Source organism: Hemitrygon akajei, chromosome 17 (genome assembly GCF_048418815.1).
Source record: "Hemitrygon akajei chromosome 17, sHemAka1.3, whole genome shotgun sequence".
NCBI lineage: Eukaryota > Metazoa > Chordata > Chondrichthyes > Myliobatiformes > Dasyatidae > Hemitrygon > Hemitrygon akajei.
In genome coordinates this window covers 3913637-3935582 of record NC_133140.1, presented here as the reverse complement: position 1 = coordinate 3935582, position 21946 = coordinate 3913637, and the positions used below count along the sequence as shown (strand labels likewise).

Genomic DNA, 21946 nt, shown 5'->3' with positions numbered 1-21946 from the left:
ATCCTCTTAATGTCTATGTGCTCTAGCTTTTCAGTCTGCTGGAAGTCATCCATACAATTGCCAAGATCCATTTCTGTAGTGAATACTGAAGCAAAGTATTCATTAAGTACCTCAGCTATCTCCTCTGGTTCCATACACACTTTTCCACTGGTTGGTCCTATTCTCTCACATCTTATCCTCTTGCCCTTCACGTACTTGTAGAATGCCCTGGGGTTTTCCTTAATCCTGCTCACCAAGGCCTCCTCATGGTCCCTTCTCCCCTTCTGACTCCCCTAATTTCATTCTTAAGCTCCTTCCTGCTAGCTTTATAATCTTCTAGATCTCTATCATTACCTAGCTTTTTGAACCTTTCATAAGCTTTTCTTTTCTTCTTGACAAGCTTTTCAATAGCCTTTGTACACCATGGTTCCTGTACCCTACTATCCTTTCCCTGTCTCATTGAAACATACCTATGCAGAACGCCACACAAATATTCCCTGAACATTTGCCACATTTCTGCCATACATTTCCCCGAGAACACCCGTTTCTAATTTATGCTTCCAAGTTCCTGTCTGAAAGCTTCATATTTCCCCTTACTCCAATTAAATGCTTTCCTAACTTGTCAGCTCCTATCCCTTTCCAATGCTATGGTAAATGAGATAGAATTGTGATCACTATCTCAAATTCTCTCTCACTGAGACCTAACCAGGTTCATTTCCCAATACCAGATCAAGTACAGCCTCTCCTCTTGTAGGCTTATCTACATATTGTGTCACAAAACTTTCCTGAACACACATAACAAACTCCACCCCATCTAAACCCCTTGTACTAGGGAGATGCCAGTCAATATTTGGGAAATTAAAATTTCCAACCGCAACAACCCTGTTAATATTGACCCTTTTCTGTTTCTAACTTCCACCCACAGAGACTCAGTAGACAATCCTTCTAGGACTTCCTCCTTTTCTGCAGCCGTGACGCTATTTCTGATCAACAGTGCCATGCCCCCACCTCTTTTGCCTCCCTCCCTGTCCTTTCTGAAACATCTAAAGCCTGCCACTCTAAGTAACCATTCCTGCTCCTGAGCCAGCCATCCAAGTCTCTAACGGCCACAACATCATAGCTCCAAGTACTGATCCAGGCTCTAAGCTCATCCACTTTGTTCATGATACTACTTCTATTAAAATAGACACATCTCAACACATCGGTCTGAGCGTATCCCTTCTCTATCACCTGCCTATCCTCCCTCTCAAAGCTTTCTCTATTTGTGAGCCAACCGCCCCTTCCTCTGTCTCTTCAGTTTGGTTCCCAGCCCCCAGCAATTCTTGTTTAAACTCTCCCCAATAGTCTTTGCAAACCTCCCTGCCAGAATATTGGTCTCCCTCAGATTCAAGTGCAACCCATCCTTTTTGTACAGGTTGTGCCTGCCCCAAAAGAGGTCCCAATGATCCAGAAATCTGAATCCCTGCCCCTGCTTCAAACCCTCAGCCACACATTTATCCTCCACTTCACTCTGTTCCTATTTTCACTGTCGCATGGCACAGGCAGTAATCACGAGATTACTACCTAGGAGGTCCTGCTTCTCAACTTCCTTCCTAACTCCCTGTAGTCTGTTTTAGTACCTCCTCCCTTTTCCTACCTATGTTGTTGGTACCAAAATGTACCACGACCTCTGGCTGTTCACCTTCCCACTGCAGGATATCGTGGACGCAATCAGAAACATCCCAGACCCTGGCACCTGGAAGGCAAACTACCATCCGTTTCTTTCCTGCGTCCACAGAATCACCTGTCTGACCCCCTAACCATAGAGTTCCCTATTACTGCTGCCTTCTTTCTTTCCCTGCCCTTCTGAGCCACAGGGCTAGACTGTGTGCCAGAGGCACAGCTACTGATGCTTCCCCCAGGTAGACCGTCCCCCCCCCCCCCCCCAACAGTACTCAAACAGGAGTACTTATTGTTAAGGGGGGCAGCCACAGGGGTGCTCTCTTGCCCTTCCCTCTTCTGACTGTTACTCACTTACCTGTCTCCCGAAGCCCCAGAGTGACTACTTGCCCATAGCTCCCCTCTATAACCTCCTCACTTTCCCTGACTTAGTCCCTAAGCAACTGCAGCTCAACACACCTGGTGCAGATTTCACCATCTGTGAGGCTGGGAGTCTCCCGGATTTCCTATATTTGACACCCAGTACAGAACACCAGCCTCACAAACATATTTCCTGTTTCTATTCTTCACAGGTAACTTACCTCGCCTTGACCTGTTAGCACTGAAGCCCAAATGAGCCAAAGTTCTACCACTCTACGTGGGAATCCACGTAGGCTCGGCAAGTGTGCGAACTCCACACAGATAGCTCCTGAGGTCAAGATTGAACTTGGATCTCTGGAGCTGTGAGGCTGAAGCTCTACCCTTAACTCGCTGCAATGTGTTTTCTCTGAACTAAGCGTGGCATGATGGGTGAGCAATGGCTGAACAGTGCCTATGAAAAGTATCCCCCACAGTGCCTATGAAAAGTATCCCCCACCTTGGAAGTTTTCATGTTTTACAGCACTGAATCACAGTGGATGCTTTTGGCTTTCATAGACACTGAAGGAGATGAGTAATTATGCAATCAATTATTTTGTTTTTAATAACTGAAATAAATTTAGACCAATTTGTAGAAATGTTTTATCACTTTGACACGCAAGTCTTTTCTGTTGATCAATATCAAAAAAGCCAAATAAAATTCACTGATTCAGTGCTGTAAAACAATAAACCATGAAAACTTCCAAGGTGGGGATACTTTTTATAGGCACCGTTCAGCCATTGCTCACCCATCATGTCACGCTTAGTTCAGAGAAATTGCATTGCAGCGAGTTAAGGGTAGAGCTTCAGCCTCACAGCCCCAGAGATCCAAGTTCAATCTTGACCTCAGGAGCTATCTGCGTGGAGTTCACACACTCTTGCTGAGCCTACATGGATTCCCCCGGGTGTTCCATTTTCCTCCCACATTCCAAAGAAATGCAGGTGGGTGGGTTAACAGCCCATTGTGTATGTTGGGTAGGGGATGTGGTGGGAATGAAAGTGGGAGTAATGCAGATTTGTGTCAATGGGTGACTGATAGTACTCCCACAGTGGCCCATAGGGCCTGATTCCCTGCACTAATATCATTATGCTTGTTTTCTTATGTAAGCTATAAGTACTTGCATACTACTTTAAGTGTATTTTAATTTATGTCTATCATGTTTGTGTAATGCCCTGATTCACATCTTTATGCTGTAGGTATTTCATTTAGCAGTTCTGTAAGAGCAGTCTGTTCTGCTTTCAGCCTGTTTGGGTTATTGTTCAAGACGAGGGATGATGAAGAATGTGTGGCATCCAATTAGGATGGTGGAACTGGGGTGAGTTTTTTTGGTGAGGGACACTAAGGTTAGTCTTGGAGAACCATTTGTTCAAGATGGATTGCGAGCGATGTTCAGTAGGTGGTGACACAAGTGAATTCGCAGATGCTGGAAATAAATAAAAACATAAATTCTGGCAGAACTCAGCAGGCCAGACAGTATCTATGGGAGGAGTGGGAGGAGGTAGTGACGACGTTTTGGCCTGAAATGTCATCACTACCTCCTCCCATAGATGCTGTCCGGCCTGCTGAGTTCTGCCAGCATTCTGTTTTTATTCAGAAGGAGGTGTGTGCTTTCATGCAGACTGAGGACCCAGCGTGTGAGTGACAGAAGTTCGAGATGAGCTCCACCTTGTGCATATTTGACTGTTTAATTATGACGGACCCTTTTTATTTTTTTTCTTTCTTTTCTTTACTAACCCTTTCATAAAATATAATTCCTTCAGTCATATGCAGTATGCTGTCTGTTATATCTTGACACCAAGTTGTAACAAGGTAGCAAATCACACAGCATCCACACAAACTGGGGTTTAGGGTGGGAGAGCCTTCTCAATCTAATGAGTTTGGTGGGATCGGAGAGTGTCTTCACTAGCCTTTCACAGCCAAGGAAACTGCAGGGTGGGGGGGGGGGGGGGGAGGTGGTTTCATCTGTAATGTACAAAACTGTTACTGCAAAAATCTGAACTTCATAGCATTGATATGCTGGGTATTTAGGCCTGTGACCAAAAATTTGATTGGCCATGAGTCCTTAACTGCACAACTGTTAGCAAGACCAAGGAGCTGATTACAGACTTCAGGAGAGCGAAATCTGAGATCCATGAGACAGTACTCGTTGGAAGATCAGAGCAGGAGAGAATTAACAACTTTAAGTTCCTCGGTGTTATAATTTCAGAGGACATTTCCTGGGCCTACCACGTAAGTGCAATTATGAAGAAAGCACAGCAGTGTCTCTACTTCCTTAGGAGTTTGCAAAGATTCAACAAAAACTTCTATAGATGGGTAGTGGAGAGTATATTGATTGGCTGCATCACAGCCTGGTATGGCAACACCAATGCCCTTGAACAGAAAATGCTGCAAAAAGTAGTGAGTACGGCCCTGTCCATCTCGGGAAAAGCCCTCCCAACCACACTTACATGAAATGCTATTGCAGGAAAGGAGGATCTAGTATCAGAGATCGCTGCCACCCAGGACATGTTCTCTTCTCATTGCAGCCATAAAGAAAGCACAAGAGCCTCAGGACTCACAGTTCAACCCCTAAATAATCAGGTTCTTGACTAAAGGAGATAGCTTCACTCAATTTCACTTGCCCCATCATTCAAATGTTCCCACAACCTACAGCCTCACTTTCTAGGACTATTTGTCTTCATATTCTCACTATTTTTTTTATTGTTTCTTTTTGTACTTGCAGAGTTTGTCATTTTCTACATGCTGATTGAATGCCCAAGTTGGCCTGATTCTGTTACAGTAATTATTCTTTAGACCATAAGACAGTGGAGCAAAAGGTCGCCACTCAATTTTGAGGCTGTGCTCTCTGGTTCTGGATACACTCACCATAGAAAACATCCTCTCCACATCCACTCTATCTAGTCCTTTCAACATTCTGTAGGTTTCAATGAGATCCCCCTGCATTCTTCTAAATTCCAGTGAGTACAGGCCCAAAGCTACCAAACGCTCCTCGCATGATAACTCCTTCATTCCCGGAATTATCCTCGTAAACCTCCTCTGGACTCTCTCCAATGACGATACATCCTTTCTGAGATATGGGATGAGGGAGGATTTGGCTAGTGGAGACTGGGAACACGGGCTATAGGCTGGGACAGTTGAAGAACAGTGGAAGACTTTCAAAGAGATTTTTCAGTGCTCAATAAGTGTATTCCGATTAAAAGCAAGGACAGTAAAGGTGGGGAGTGCCAGACTGGGATAACTATGGAAATGAAAGAAGGCATCAGACTAAAAGCTCTTGCATACAAAGTCGCGAAGAGTAGTGGGATACTGCAAGATGGAGGAAATTTTAAAAAGCAACAAAAACCACTAAGCAAGCAATAAAGAAAGGGAAGCTAGATTATGAAAATAAACTAGCATAAAATATAAAAACGGATATTAAAAGTATTTTTTATATTATATAAAGCGGAAAAGGCCGGATAAAGTGAATGTAGGTCCCCTGGAAAACAAGAAGGGGGAATAGATATTGGAAAATGAGGAAATGGCAGGGGCTTTGAATAACTATCTTGAGTCAGTCTTAATGGTGGAAGACACGTCTAACATGCCAAAGAGATGTTATTGATGCGATGGGAAGAGAGGAGCTTGATATTATAGCTATCACTAAAGAGGTAGTGCTGAGCAAACTTGTGGGCCTAAATATAGTTAAGTCCTCTAGTCCTGATGGAATGCATCCCAAGGTACTGAAAGAAATGGCAGAAGTTATAGTAGAGGCTATGGTGATAATTTACCAAAATTCTCTGTAGTCTGGGCAGGTCCCTGCAGATTGGAAGATGGTGAATGTCATGCCACTGTTCAAAAAAGGATGTATGCAAAGGCAGGTAACTATGAGCCACTTAGTTTAACATCTGTAGTTGGGAAAATGCTTGAAGCTAACATTAGAGAAGAAATAGCGAGGCATCTGGAAAGAAATGCATGATCAGGCAGACGCAGCATGGATTCAGCAAAAGCAGGTCCTGCTTGAGAAACTTACTGGAGTTCTTTGAGGATATAATGAGCACAGTGGATAGAGGGGAACAGATGGAAGTTATTTACTTGGATTTCCAGAAGGCATTCAAAAAGGTGCTGCACAAAAGAACTATCCATGAGGATACAAAGTTGGGGGTGATGTATTAGTATGGATAGAGGATTGGTTAACTAACAGAAAGCAAAGACTTGGGATACATGGATGTTACTCTGGTTAGCAATCAGTGGTGAGTGGTGTGCCACAGGGGTTGGTGTTGGGCCCACAACTGTTCATGATATACATTAACGATCTAGAAGAGGGGACTGAGTACAATGTATCTAAGTTTGCTCGTGATACTAAATTGAGTGGAAAAGCAAGCTGTGCAGAAAATAGTCTGCAGAGAGATATAGATAGCTTAAGTGAGTGGACAAGGACAAGTCTGGCAGATAGTGTACAATGTTGGTAAATGTAAGGTCATCCACTTAGGAAGGAAAAATTAAAGAGCAGATTATTATTTAAATGGTAGAAATTTGCAGCATGCTGCTGTGCAGAGGGACTTGGGAGTGCTTGTGCATGAATCACAAGATTGGTTTGCAGGTGCAACAGGTTATCAAGGAAGCAACTAGGATGGAGGCCTTCATTGTTTGAGGGATTGAATTTAAGAGCAGGGAGGTTATGCTGCAACTGAACAGGGTACTGGTGTGCCTGCATGTGGAGGAAGGATACATCAGCTTTGGAGGCAGTGCAGAGGAGGTCCACCAGACTGATTTCAGAGATGAGGGGGTTAGACTATGAGGAGAGATTGAAAAACACGAACAAGAGAAAATCTGCGGATGCCGGAAATCCAAGCAACACACACAAAATGCTGGAGCAACTCAGCAGGCTAGGCAACATCTATGGAAAAAAGTACAGTCGACATTTTGGGCTGAAACCCTTCAGCAGGACTGGAGAAAAAAAACTGAGGAGTAGATTTGAAAGGTGGGGGAGGGGAGGAGAAACGCCAGGTGATAGGTGAAATTTGGAAGGGGAAGGATGAAGAGCTAGGAATTTGATTGGTGAAAGAGGCAGAAGGCCATGGTAGAAAAAAGGGCCGGGGGTGGGGAGGAGGAGAATCAGAGGGAGGTGATGAGTGGGCAAGGAGATAACATGAGAGAGAGACAAGGGGATGGGAGATGGTGAAAGGGGTAGGGGAGGCATTACTGGAAGTCTGAGAAATCGATGTTCATGCCATCAGGTTGGAGGCTACCCAAATGGAATATAAGGTGTTGGACCTCCAACCTAAGTGTGGCCTTATCCCGACAGTGGAGGAGGCCATGGATGGACATATCAGAATAGGAGCGGGAAGCAGAATTAAAATGGGTGGCCTCCTGGCACATCCTTGCAGCCACTGATCCCCCTCCTGGCACAAGTGCTACACCTACCTGTACATCTCTTCCCTTACTACCACTCAGGGTCCCAAACAGTCCTTCCAGGTGAGGCACCACTTCACCTACGTCTGTTGGGGTCATTTACTGTGTTCAGTGCTCCCGGTATGGCCTCCTGTCTATCGGTGAGACCCGACGTGGATTGGGAGACCACTTCACCGAGCACCTACGCTCTGCCTATCAGGACAAGTGGGATCTCCCAGTGGCCATCCATTTTAATTCCACTTACCATTCCCATTCCGATATGTCCATCCATGGCCTCCATCACTGTTGGGATAAAGCCACACATAGGTTGGAGGAACAATACTCTGCTCGGCCATCATCCCCCTCCAATCCACCTGGGCAAGCTCCCCTCTCATACCTCTTTAATTCCTTTTATTCCATTGTGATACTGATACATGTGACTTGTGCTTCTCCCTCTCAAACTGCAGTATGAGTTCAATCATGTTATGATCTCTGCCTCCTAAAGGTTTCTTTATGTTAATTTCCTAAATAAGATCTGGGTTATATAACACAACAACCAATCCCAGAAAGCCTTTCCCCAAGTAAGATCAAGTACAAACTGCTCTAAAAAGCCATCTCATAGGCATTCAACAAATTCTCTCCTTTATGATCAGACACCAACCTGATTTTCCCAATCCGCTTACATATTGGTCCCCCATTACAAATTTGACATTACTCTTATTAAATGCCTTTTCCAGCTCCCTTTGCAATCTCAACCCCATATCTTGGCTACTATTTGGTGGTCTATATACGATTCCAATAATGTTTTCTTTTTCACTCTTTCAGTTTCTGAACTCCACCTGCAAAGATTCAACATTCTCCAACTGTATGTCATCTCTTGTTAACTCCATCTCCACACCTCCACCTATGCCTTCTTGCCTGTCCATTCAATTTCAAAGTATATCAGTGGAAAAGTGTGTATGGAACTGGAGGAGATGGCAGAGGTACTTAATGAATACTTTGGTTCAGTATTCACTACGGAAGAGGATCTTGGCGATTGTAGGGATGAGCATATAGACATTAAGAAAGAGAATGTGCTGGAGCTTTTGGAGAGCATCAATTTGGATAAGTCTCTGGGACCTGACGAGATGAACCCCAGGCTACTGTGGGAGGCGAGGGAGGAAATTGCTGAGCCTCTAGCAATGATCTTTGCATAATCAATGGGGACGGGAGAGATTCCAGAGCATTGGAAGGTTGGAGATGTTGTTCTCTTATTCAAGAAAGGGAGTTAGCCCAGGGAATTATAGATCAATGAATCTTACTTAAGTGGCTGATAAGTTGATGGAAAAGATTCTGAGAGGCAGGATTTATGAACATTTGGAGAAGCTTAATATGATTAGAAATAGTCAGCATGGCTTTGTCAAAGACAGGTTGTGCCTTGTGAGCCTGACTGAATTTTTTGAGGATGTGATTAAACACATTGATGAAGGTTAAGCAGTAGATGTAGTGATTATGGATTTCAGCAAGGAATTTGATAAGGTATCCCACACAAGGCTTATTGAGAAGGTAAGGAGGCATGGGATACAAGGAGATCTTGCTTTGTGGATCCAGAATTGGCTTGCTAACAGAAGGCAAAGAGTGGTTCTAGACCGGTATTTTCTGCATAGAGGTCGGTGACCAGTGGTGTGCCTCAGGGATCTGTTCTGGGACCCCTTCCCTTTGTGATTTTTATAAATGACCTGGATGAGGAAGTGGAGGGATGGGTTAGTAAATTTGCTGATGATACAAAGGTTGGGGGTGTTGTGGATAGTGTGAAGGGCTTTCAAAAGTTACAAGACATCGATAGGGTGCAAAACTGGGCTGAGAAGTGGCAGATTAAGTTCAACCCAGATTAAGTGTGAGGTGGTTCATTTTGGTAGGTCAAATAAGCAGGCCAAGCAGTATCTATGGAAAAGAAAGCAGTCAATGTCTCTGCCCAAAGGGCGAAAGTACTCTTTTCCATAGATACTGCTTGGCCTGCTGAGTTCCTCCAGCATTTTGTGTGTCCTTTGCACATTAGTTTAAACGACTCCCAAGATGTGAGTAAACCTGCCTGCAAGAATATTGGGCCCCCTTGGATTCAAGTGCAACCCATCCCTTCAGTCCAAGTCACAGCTGCCCCAGAGGAGGTCCCAATCATCCGGAAACCTGAATCTCTGCCTCCTGCTCCAAACCTTCAGCAATGATAGGAACAGAATGAGGTGGCAGGTAAATTTATCTGCTACCTCATTCTGTTCTTATCCTCACTGTGACACAAGCAGAAATCCTGAGATTACTACCCTTGAGGTCCTTCCTATCTCCCTGTTTCTATTTTCAGGACCTCCTCCCTTTTTCTACCTATCTTGTTGGTATCAACATGTACCACGACTTCTGGCTTTTCAGGATATTGTGGACACATTCAGAAACATCAGTGACCCTGGTGGATTTGTTGTGTTACAAGAAAATTAATCGGTGTTGTATATGGTGACATATATGTACTTTGATAATAAAATTTACTTTGAACCTTGAAGAAGGGGGTCAGAACGAGGCACTTACTGGGATAACCCGAGAATTGTTCGATAGCAGGTCCCTGGAGGTGACATGTCGTGTCTGATCTTCATTACACTTGACATCTAGGGTCAGCTCCACAGAACATTCCGGGCAGAACTCATCACACGTACAATCCTGAGATGAAGAACAGTCAGCAACACTGGTGAAGATACAGAGGTATGCTGCAAATGTTCTCCCTCCCTGCAGTCTCCCCATCCCCACCGTCCTTCGACACATGACAACCTGGCTTGCCCCATTCCTGAGCCACATGTAAACTCCACACACACATACCCTTGAATACTGCATCTTATCCACAATGTCGTCACTTGTCAGTGGAATTAACCCTGAAAGAAAATAGAAGAAAGCTGGCAATTCTAATGGCTGTAATGTGATTCTCAAAGCATTCATAAAATAAAGATAGGAATATTTAGCTTAGATGGCCCAGTTTAACCGAGAACCATTTGCCCCAGAATGATATTTTCCCTATTACCATATTTACCTCAGTTCCCAAAATAACTTCAATAATCTTCTTGAGAAAAAGTATTACTTCAAAGCAACCTCAGCTGAACTTCATCTACAAGAAGCAATCCAGGTTGTAAGGTTCTGTTCTCAAGAACTGTCTGCAAGTTGGAAGTGTGTGAGAGTGGACTACAGAAACAACCCTGATGGGAAAGCAAGATGCATGGGAAGAGCTGCTGTAAGCCACTCTCATTGACTTAGTGAATGAGTCTGCTCAGTGCTCCTAGCTCTGCTCCCACAAACGCACTCCAATGTCGAGGTGGTGGCAGAAAAAGCTGGTAATGGGTGGGTATGGAGAGGCACAGAGAGAAGGCATAAAAACAAATCTAGCTTCTGCCCAACAGAAGGTGCCTGCAGCCACGCAGTAGCCAGAAATTTCATCCATGTCCTTCTCTGCTAATCTCCTAAATGCTTGCTTGTACCTACAGGATGTCCATAAGTTGGAGAGGACTGATACTAGTTCCTGTGAATATGATCGTGCCCTACATTCCATTTCTGTCACCTGAGATATTTACCACCAACCCAATTCACTAAGGAGACCCTGCACTGATAATGGTTAAACACCCCCAACCACTCCAGCCCACAGAGCTACACATCACACTCACCAATTCTGTGGGCGATAAACTCATCATGGAGAACAGAAGAGTTGGCATCAATCTGCACCCAGTCAATAGCTGCAGGAAAACAAACCGCTGTTATCTGAGGGAAAGTGGGCGAAGAGGACATAAAAGGGACAGAGGGTTGAGGGCAGGAGCAGTGGGTGTACGGAGTGGACAACTGGAGTACAAGCAGGGGCAGAGCGGGGAGCAGAATCAACATCACTCACCCAGTGTGGCCACTTCAGCCATCAGAACCCGACGCAGAGCATTCGCCACCCTGGGGAAAAATGGAAAATCAGCCCAGTCTCAGGTACCCAACACCAACCCGGCCTCACCTTCACCCCTCACTGACAACCTGGCAGCAGAAACAGGAGAGCAAGCTGATCCTGATATCCCACTCACAGACATTCTGATAGTAAACCCCCAGCCCATGACCTAGGCCTCAGTACCACTCGAAGCAATGGAATACTTGACCACACTTTTGGCAGCAAGGATTGGTTTTTCACTGACCATCAACACACATGCACACTTAGACCTTCCATACTCTCCAAAGTCAAGTTTATTGTCATACACATAAGTCACGTATGCGTTAGTACAAACTTACTTGCATATAAGCAGCATTCAGGAGAAAAACATTATACAACCAACACACTCAACATATTGGAGGAACTCAGCAGGCCAGGCAGCATATATGGAAAAGAGCAGTTAATGTTTTGGGCCAAGACCCTTCATCAGGACTGGCAAAAAAAAAGTTAGGGTAAGCAGGTAGGGGGAAGGGCAGAAGAAATAAGGTAGTAGGTGATAGGTGAAACCAGGAGAGGTAGAGGGGTTAAGTAAAGAGCTGGGAAATTGATAGGTGAAAGAGATAAAGGGCTTGAGAAGGGAGAATCTGATAGAAGAGGATAGCGGGGCTTGGAAGAAAGGGAAGTGGGAGGAGCACCAGAGGGAGATGATGGGTAGGTAAGGAGATAAAATGAGAGGGGAAATGGAAAATGGTGAATGAAGGGGGTGGCATTACCAGAAGTTCAAGGAATTGATGTTGTAGAATTAAAATACCCATTTTAATTCTACTTCCCATTCCCATTCTGACATATCAGTCCATGGCCTTTCCTACTACCGCGATGAGGCCACACTCATGTTGGAGGAACTACACCTTATATCCCGTGTGGGTAGCTGATGGCAGGACCATCGACTTCTCAAACTTCCAGTAATAGGTTTTACTGCCTAACTGCATTGCGCTCTCTCGCTGTAACTGTAACACTTGATTCTGCATTGTTATTGTTTTGTTCTTATACTACCTGAATGTACAGTTCCAGTGCAATTAACAAAGGATTGTATGGGCAGTATGCAAGATGTCTTTCACTGTACCTTGGTACATATGACAAGTATACACCAATTAACCAAATTCTACAATAAACTTCTGCACATGCAGTGCCTTGCAAAAATATTTAGACCCCAAGCCTGAAAGACGAACTTCCTCCTGTTACATACCCCGTGGGTATCTTGTCTTACGACCATGATGTAATTGAGTATCTGGTGAGCATGATGTAATGGTCTTGTGATGGTGGGGTGATGTAAATTCCCGCCAGTGTGAGGTCATGTGATGGCCTGTTCCAACAGGTATAAAACGGGAAAGCCTTGCTGTGACGCAGGTTAGTTCGTTATTTACAAAGGTAATTCAAGTTACTCCGTTATTCTGCATATTCGTCTCATGACGCAGTTTTGTTTTAAAGTGGAGTTTTAATTTCTATCTTAAGTCTCAAAGGTTATTGCCGGCAATTTCACCAAACACTGCCAGTTTGATCTACCTTTGCAGTCCAGTCAGAGAGTGAAGAATTTATCTAAGTACGGGAACCCGAAGGATCGAGTAAAGTTGGTGTCGTCGGCGGTTTAATACAGGATCGACCTGATTGGATCTTCATTCAGGAAATAGTAATCTGCATCTGAGATAACCCCTGCATTGTACAAACGTTTGTAAGAGCAGAAAGGGTTGGGACAGTGTTATTCACCAAGGAAAAGGTCAGTTCCTTTAAGGCAGGGGTGTCAAACTCATTTTAGGTCACGGGCCGGATTGAGCAAAATGCAGCTTCATGCGGGCCGGATCAGTCGGACGCGTGCAAACGCAGCTTTCGTTGCCTCCGTTTTTTCAGCCTGCTCTCATGTGTCTCAGTCTCTGCTATAACTACAAAGTGTTTCACTTTACAAATTCCGTTTCTTATGAAGAAGACTGCCGAGCAAGACTGCCGAATAAACACTAAAAACCCTGAAAACCTGGTACCTGAATAAACTCAGCATTAGCCATATCATAAGCCATAGGCGCTTCAATTACTGGGGCCAGCTTTAATAGTAATTAGATATTATCTTGCGGGCCAAAGATAATTCCACCGCGGGCCGGAATTGGCCCGCGGGCCTTGAGTTTGACATATATGCTTTAAGGTGTTTTTATTTCCTTCATCGTAAATCCTTCGGGCAAGGCATATTTCGACTGGGGTCAGCAGTAACGTCACGTCATCAAGGAATTTGTTACTTCAGGAAAGTCTCTCCTAATTGACTGTATAAATCACTTGGACTTTCGCATTTACCACTTTAAGAATTATGTTCGCATTTATCGCTTTAAGAACTGTTCGAGTTGCCATATAGCCGTTAACTTCTGGTTAAGTTAGTCGTTTGTTTACTTTTCATTTTTATTGAGCAGAATTTAATAAATGTTTGTTTATCTCACTGGACTCAATTCTATATTCATTGTTGCCGTATTGTAACACTCCCCAGTTTAAGCTTTCTGGCAGAGGCTAGTAGGTTTTAATTCAGAAACTCTCTGAATTTAGCAGCATTCATCTTCCCATCAGTCTTGACCCCAAATTTCCACTCTGCAGCTGAAAAGTTTCCCCACCGCATGATGCTATTTCCACCATACTTTACAATAGGGGATAGTGTTACCTGACTGATGTGCACGTATCGCTTAATGCTGAGGTCAAAACATTCCACCTTAGTCTCGTCCGACCACAAGTCCTTCATCCACATCTTTTACAGCACCTTCTAAGTGATGATTTGCAAAGTCATTACAGGCAAGGATATGCTGTTATTTTTAGCTAGGGTGTTTTCCTTGCTTCTCTTCCATGAATACCCTTTCTGTGAAATTCTGAGATTGTGGAGCCATGAACAACTTCTCCAGTTGCAGCCACTGACTTCTGCAGCTCACCCAGAGTGACCGTTGGCTCACAGTAGCCTCTCTTACAAGTGCTATTCGTCTCCAGCGACTAAGTTTAGAGGGGCAGCCTGGGTAGAATGCAGGTAGTTTCATATTTTTTTCCACTTTCTCAAGATGGACTGCACTGAGCTCTGAAGTATGTTCAGTGTCACTGAGATATTCTCGTAGCCTTCCCCAGATTTGTGCTTCCCTGTTTATCATTTCCCTGACTTGCCTTGAATGCTCTTTTGCCTTCATTTTGGTTTGGTTTGTTAAAAATCTACCATACTGTTGGATCTTACAGAGAGAGGGAGTATTTATCAGACCATAAGATATAGGAGCAGAAGTAGGCCATTTGGCCCATTATTGTCTGCTCTGCCATTCAATCATGGGCTGATCCAATTCTTTCAGTCATCCCCACTTCCTTGCCTTCACCCCATACCCTTTGATGCCCTGGCTAATCAAGACCCTATCTATCTCTGCCTTAAATACACCCAAAGACTTGGTCTTCACAGCCGCTCGTGGCAACAAATTCCACGGATTTACCACCCTCTGACTAAAGTAATTTCTCCGTAGCTCAATTCTAAATGGACGTCCTTCAATCCTGAAGATGTGCCCTCTTGTCCTAGAATCCCCTACGATGGGAAATAACTTTGCCATATCTAATCTGTTCAGGCCTTTTAACATTTGGAATGTTCCTATTAGATTCCCCCCTCCCACATTCTCCTGAACTCCAGGGAATACAGCCCAAGAGCTGCCAGATGTTCCTCATATGGTAACCCTTTCTTTCCTGGAATCATTCTTGTGTATCTTCTCTGTCCTTCTCCTATGTCAGTATATTCTTTCTAAAATAAGGAGCCCAAAACTGCACACAATACTCCAAGTATGGCCTCACAAGTGCCTTATAGAGCTTCAACCTCACATCCCTGCTCTTATATTCTATACCTCTAGAAATGAATGTCTACATTGCATTCACCTTCTTCACAACCGACTCAACCTGGTGATCCTCCAATTTTCTATATCTACAAATCGGGTGAGTTGGTAAGGTAATATACAGTATTGCACCTGAGGAAAGTTAGTGTAAAGGAGATGAATACTTTTTCAGCCTCATAATTTTGGTTTTTAATTCTTAACAAATTGTTGACAGGTTTTGGAATTTTCCTTTTAATTTGAGACGATGCACCATTTTCCTACTTCAATTTATTTTAAATTTAGAAAATGAGACAATAAGTGTGAAAGTAGCTATAGGGGCTGAATTCATTTTCAAGGCTCTATAGAGTCATAAGAGTACTACAGCACAAAAACAGGCCCTCTGGCCAATCTTGTCCATAATGAACTGTTGTTCTGCCCAGTCACATTGATCTACACCTGAATCATAGTCCTCAATATCACTCCCAACCGTGTATCTATCCAGACTTCTACTCAATGTTACAAATAAACCTGCATATACCACTTCCACTGGCAGCTCATTCCACCCTCTGAATGTTGTTCAACCCCTTATATATTTTACCATTCACCCTTAACCTACGGCCTCTAGTTTTAGTCTCACCCTACGTGGAAAAAGCCTGGCTTGCAGTAACTCTACCCACAGATTTCAACATTTTTTATACTTTAATGAAATCTCCCCTCATTCTTCTACACTCTAGGGAATAAAATCCTAACCTATTCAACCTTTTCCTGTAATTAGGTTATCAAGTCCCAGCAGCATCAGAACTGTACACAATATCCTGAATTTGGCATCAACAACATCTTAAACAATGTTAACATAATATCCCAGCTCCTGTACTCATTTATGAAAGTCAATGTGTCAAAAGCTTTCTTTATGACACTATCTACCTGTAACAGCACTTTCAGGGAATTACAGATCTGTACTCCCAGATCCCTCTGTTCTACTGCACTAATCAGTGCCCTACCCTTTAGTGTGCAAATCCTCAGCTGGTTTGTCCTCCCAAAGTGCAACACCTCACACTTGTCTGCATTAAATTTCATCTGCCCCTTTACAGTCCATTTTCTAGCTAACACAGATCCTGCTGTACCCTTTGATACCCTTCCCTGCTGTTCGTTATGATGCCAAATACTGGTGTCATCTGCAAATATGCTGATTTAGTTTACCACATTATCATGCAGATCAGTAGAGTCATAGAGAAGTACAGCACGGAAAAAGCCCCTTTTGCCAATTTAGTCCATTTAAACTGCTACTTCTATAAACCTGTACCAAGATCAGAATCCATGTACCCATCCAAACTTCTCTTAAATGTTGAAATCAGGCTCACTGCACCACTTGTGCTGGCAGCTCCTTCCACACTCTCACCACCATCTGAAGGAAGTAGTTTCCTCACATGTTCCCCTTGAACTTTACACTTTTCACACTTAACCTATGACTTCTGTTTGTAGTCCCACCTAACCTCAGTGGAAAAAGCTTGCTTTCATTTTACCCTATCTATACCCCTCATAACTTTGTATACCTCTATCAAATCTCCTCTCAGTCTTCTGCATTCCAAGGAATAAAGTCCTAACCTATTTAATTTTTCCTTATAACCCAGGTCTTCCTGTCCCGACAACATCCTTGTAAATTTTCTCTGTACTCTTTCAAACTTATTTACATCTTTCCTGTAAGTTGGTGACCAAAACTGCACACAATACCCCAAATTAGGCCTCACCAACATCTTATACAACTTCAACATAGCATCTCAACTCATGTACTCAGTACTTTGATTTATGAAGGCCAATTTGCCAAAAGCTTTCTCTATGGCCCTATCTACTTGTGACACCACTTCCAATGAATTATGGACCTGTACTTCCAGATCACTTTGTTCTTCTGCACTCCTCAGTGCAAGTCCTACTCCGGTTAGTGCTATCAACGTGCAAGACTTCGCACTTGTCTGCACTAAATTCAATCTGTCAATTTTCAGCCTATTTTTCCAATTGGTTCAATTCTGCTGCAAGCTCTGATAGTCTTCCTCACTATCCACTACATCCCCAATATTGATGTCAACTGCAAATTTGCTATATCATTGATCATAGATGATAAACAACAACAGACCATCACCAATCCCTCTGATACATTACTACTCACAAGCCTCCAGTCATTGAAGCAACCATCTACTACCAGTCTTTGGCTTCTCTCACAAAACCAATGTCTAATCCAATTTACTACCTGATCCTGAATGCTAAACAACTGAACTTCTTGACCAACCTTTGTTGAAGGTCTTGCTAAAGTCCATATAGACAACATCCATTGCCTTTCCTTCATCAGTTTTCCTGGTAACCTCCTTGAAAAACTGAGGCACAACACTCCATGTGCAAAAACCCATGTTGATGATTCCTAATCAGACCCTCTTTTTAAAAAGCATCAGTTGTGTGTGTTTGTGTCCAAAAAGCAGTGATTTTTGTCATTGCCAGTCAGTGAGAATTAAGCAATAAGACAATTCAGAACTGTTTTACTCAATGCGGCTTCAAACACCCAGGCTTGGAGATGCTAGACACAGCCAAGAGTGAAAATACCATAACTTCACTATTTCAGCAAATTAGGAACTACAAGGAATTTGAAGGTATCAACAAACATCTTGAATGTTAAAATTCAAATGAAAATTGGAGGATTCAACCGTCGATAGCATTGTGTGAAGGCAGGCTGTTATCTGCACTAGGTCCCTGCACCAACTTTATTTATTGTGTACACTGGTTGAATTCCTCCACCAATAATCATTAGGGACTAACACATAGTTTTAGAGTACTGTAGTACTATGGGCAAAGTTCTAATTTATTCTAGGTTTCATTTAAATACATAATTTATTACTCAGTTTGTATTTTTTACAACATTTTAAAACTATGTCCATGAAACTTCAAGTCATTGGGGCAGCCACTTAAATTCTACTGGTCCAAATTGTCCCAATTAATCAGACATGAGGAAACCTGCAGATGCTGGAAATTCAAGCAACACACACAAAATGCTGGTGGAACGCAGCAGGCCAAGCAGCATCTATAGGGAGAAGCGCTGTCAATGTTTCGGGCCGAGACCCTTCATAACGGCCCGAAACATCGACAGCGCTTCTCCCTATAGATGCTGCCTGGCCAATTAATCAGAATCTACTATATTTAGATATTCTGTATCTTAGAATTTAATGTAGAACATAGAAATCTACAGCACATTACAGGCCCATTGGTCCACAATGTTGGGCTGACCATATAACCTACTCTAGAAACTGCCTAGATTTACCATAATACCATAATCATTGGCTTGCCTGCAGAAGGCAGAGGGTTGTGGTGGAGGGAGTACATTCAGATTGGAGGGTTGTGACTAGTGGTGTCCCACAAGGATCTGTTCTGGGACCTCTACTTTTCCTGATTTTTATTAACGACCTGGATGTGGGGGTAGAAGGGTGGGTTGGCAAGTTTGCAGATGACACAAAGATTGGTGGTGTTGTAGATAGTGTAGAGGATTGTCAAAGATTGCAAAGAGACATTGATAGGATGCAGAAGTGGGCTGAGCAGTGGCAGATGGAGTTCAACCTGGAGAAGTGTGAGGTGGTACACTTTGGAAGGACAAACTCCAAGGCAGAGTACAAAGTAAATGGCAGAATACTTGGTAGTGTGGAGGAGCAGAGGGATCTGGGGGTGCATGTCCACAGATCCCTGAAAGTTGCCTCACAGGTAGATAGGGTAGTTAAGAAAGCTTATGGGGTGTTAGCTTTCATAAGTCGAGGGATAGAGTTTAAGAGACGCGATGTAATGATGCAGCTCTATAAAACTCTAGTTAGGCCACACTGTGTCCAGTTCTGGTCGCCTCACTATAGGAAGGATGTGGAAGCATTGGAAAGGGTACAGAGGAGATTTACCAGGATGCTGCCTGGTTTACAGAGTATGGATTATGATCAGAGATTAAGGGAGCTAGGGCTTTACTCTTTGGAGAGAAGGAGGATGAGAGGAGACATGATAGAGGTGTACAAGATATTAAGAGGAATAGACAGAGTGGACAGCCAGCGCCTCTTCCCCAGGGCACCACTGCTCAGTACAAGAGGACATGGCTTTAAGTTAAGGGGAGGGAAGTTCAAGGGGGATATTAGAGGAAGGTTTTTCACTCAAAGAGTGGTTGGTGCGTGGAATGCACTGCCTGAGTCAGTGGTGGAGGCAGACACACTAGTGAAGTTTAAGAGACTACTAGACAAGTATATGGAGGAATTTAAGGTGGGAGGTTATATGGAAGGCAGGGTTTGAGGGTCGGCACAACATTGTGGGGCAAAGGGCCTGTAATGTGCTGTACTGTTCTATGTTCTATAATGCATAGCCCTCTATTTTTCTAAGCTCCAGGTACCTTTCTAAGAGCCTCTTAAAAGACCCTATTGTATCCACCTCCACCACCGTTGCTGGCAGAACATTCCACGTACCCATCACTCTCTGTGTGAAAAACTTACGACTGACATCCCCTCTGTACCTACTTACAAGCATCATAAAACTATGTCCCCTCGTGTTAGCAATTTCAGACCTGGGGGGAAAACCTCTGGCTATCCACATGATCAATGCCTTTCATCATCTTATACACCTCTATCAGGTCATCTCCAAGTTCACTCAACCTATTCTCATAAGGCATGCTCCGCAATCCAGGCAATATCCCTGTAAATCTCCACGGCACTCTTTCTAGTTTCCACATCCTTCCTGTAGTGAGTTGACCAAAACTAAACACAGTCATTGGCCTATAATTTCCCAGCTTATTCTTAGAGCCTTTCTTGAATGACAGAACAACACGAGTCCTCCTCCAGTGGTGTGGCACCTCACCCATGGCTATGGCTGTTTTAAATACTCCTGCCAAGGCCCCTACAATTTTTGCATTAGGGTCATCTTGTCAAATATACCGTTGAAAGTATTCTAACTGGTTGCATCAAGGTCGGGTACAGCAATTCAAATGGATCTAGAATCAACTGCAACATTTAAGAGAAGTTTGGATAAGTAGATGGATACGACAGGTATGGTGGGACTACGCAGAATAACAGTTAGGCACGGACTTGATGGGTTGTAAATGTTTCTGCGCTGTAGCTGCACTGTAGTAATGGAAACAAAATTTATCCCCACCATCTGTAGGAGCTGCTGCAAGAGGCCGATATCCATCATCCAGGCTCCGTCATCTTCTTATATCTACGGTCGGATATGATAGGAACTACTTCATTTCAACCATTTGCTTATTGAGCCAACCAGCACAATCCTGATCACCATCTCAGTGCAGCAATACTACGGACCACCACTTACAATGCCATGGACTTGTTCTGCATGAGCGCCTTGCCTTTTTTGCTTCTCTTTCCCTTGAAGGGAATAAAGAGTGAACATTCATGTAGTCTGTACACACTGCCTGCGCTGCTACAAATTGTTCGTGTAGCACCTCTTCCCGGACCTGAGCACATGATAGCAAACTCCACCTCCCTAGCGGGAGAGTCATCCCAGCCCCGGTACTCACGACAGCTCCGTGTTCTCCACGACGAATTTAACATTCTCGTCCGTCAGCTCCGTGATTCGGACCGTCGGCTGGTTCGCGTACGGCATCGCGGCCCGACCTCCTCTTTCCCGGCGGGCCCCGCGTCACGCTCTGGGCCTTCTCCTTCCCGGCAAGTCTCGCGCTATGCTCCTGACCTCTTTCCCGGTCTGCCCCGCGCTATTACTCCCCCGTCCGTGTATTTCCCTCCCCTCTCCGGACGTACGGGGCCGTTCGGTCTACGGACTGTGCTTCATACTCTCCTTGCAGTCAGTCATAGATAGATACTTTATTCATCCCCATGGGGAAATTCAACCTTGTTTTTCCAATGTCCCATACACTTATTGTAGCAAAACTAATTACAAACAATTCTTAACTCAGTAAAAATATGATATGCATCTAAAATCACCCTCTCAAAAAGCATTAATAAATAGCTTTTAAAAAGTTCTTGCGTAGTTTACTTAAATACATTGAGTCCTAACCCCGGCACTTTAACATATCTTACCCCTGGCGGTTGAATTGTAAAGCCGAATGGCATTGGGGAGTATTGATCTCTTCATCCTGTCTGAGGAGCATTGCATCGATAGCAACCTGTCGCTGAAACTGCTTCTCTGTCTCTGGATGGTGCTATGTAGAGGATGTTCAGGGTTTTCCATGATTGACCGTAGCCTACTCAGCGCCCTTCGCTCTGCTACCGATGTTATACTCTCCAGTACTTTGCCCACGACAGAGCCCGCCTTCCTTACCAGCTTATTAAGACGTGAGGCGTCCCTCTTCTTAATGCTGCCTCCCCAACACGCCACCACAAAGAAGAGGGCGCTCTCCACAACTGACCTATAGAACATCTTCAGCATCTCACTACAAACATTGAATGACGCCAACCTTCTAAGGAAGTACAGTCGACTCTGTGCCTTCCTACACAAGGCATCTGTGTTGGCAGTCCAGTCTAACTTCTCGTCTAACTGCACTCCCAGATACTTGTAGGTCTTAACCTGCTCCACACATTCTCCATTAATGATCACTGGCTTCATATGAGGCCTAGATCTCCTAAAGTCCACCACCATCTCCTTGGTCTTGGTGATATTGAGACACAGGTAGTTTGAGTTGCACCATATCACAAAGTCCTGTATCAGTTTCCTATACTCTTCCTCCTGTCCATTCCTGACACACCCCACTATGGCCGTGTCGTCAGCGAACTTCTGCACATGGCAGGACTCCGAGTTACATTGGAA

At 43.9% G+C, this 21946-nt stretch overlaps 1 protein-coding gene across 1 annotated transcript in view; it reads right to left on the bottom strand.

Annotated features, from left to right (window-relative positions):
• polr2c (RNA polymerase II subunit C) overlaps nt 1-20856 on the bottom strand; it is a 38168-nt gene extending 17312 nt beyond the window's left edge. The window contains exons 1-5 of the mRNA XM_073069588.1: nt 20700-20856; nt 11295-11344; nt 11074-11142; nt 10241-10293; nt 9956-10084 (exon numbers count right to left, since the gene is read on the bottom strand). Coding sequence (XP_072925689.1) covers nt 9956-10084; nt 10241-10293; nt 11074-11142; nt 11295-11344; nt 20700-20785 — 387 coding nt within the window. The 5' untranslated portion in view covers nt 20786-20856. The remainder of the gene's footprint in view (nt 1-9955; nt 10085-10240; nt 10294-11073; nt 11143-11294; nt 11345-20699) is intronic.
• Between the last annotated feature and the right edge of the window lie 1090 nt (nt 20857-21946).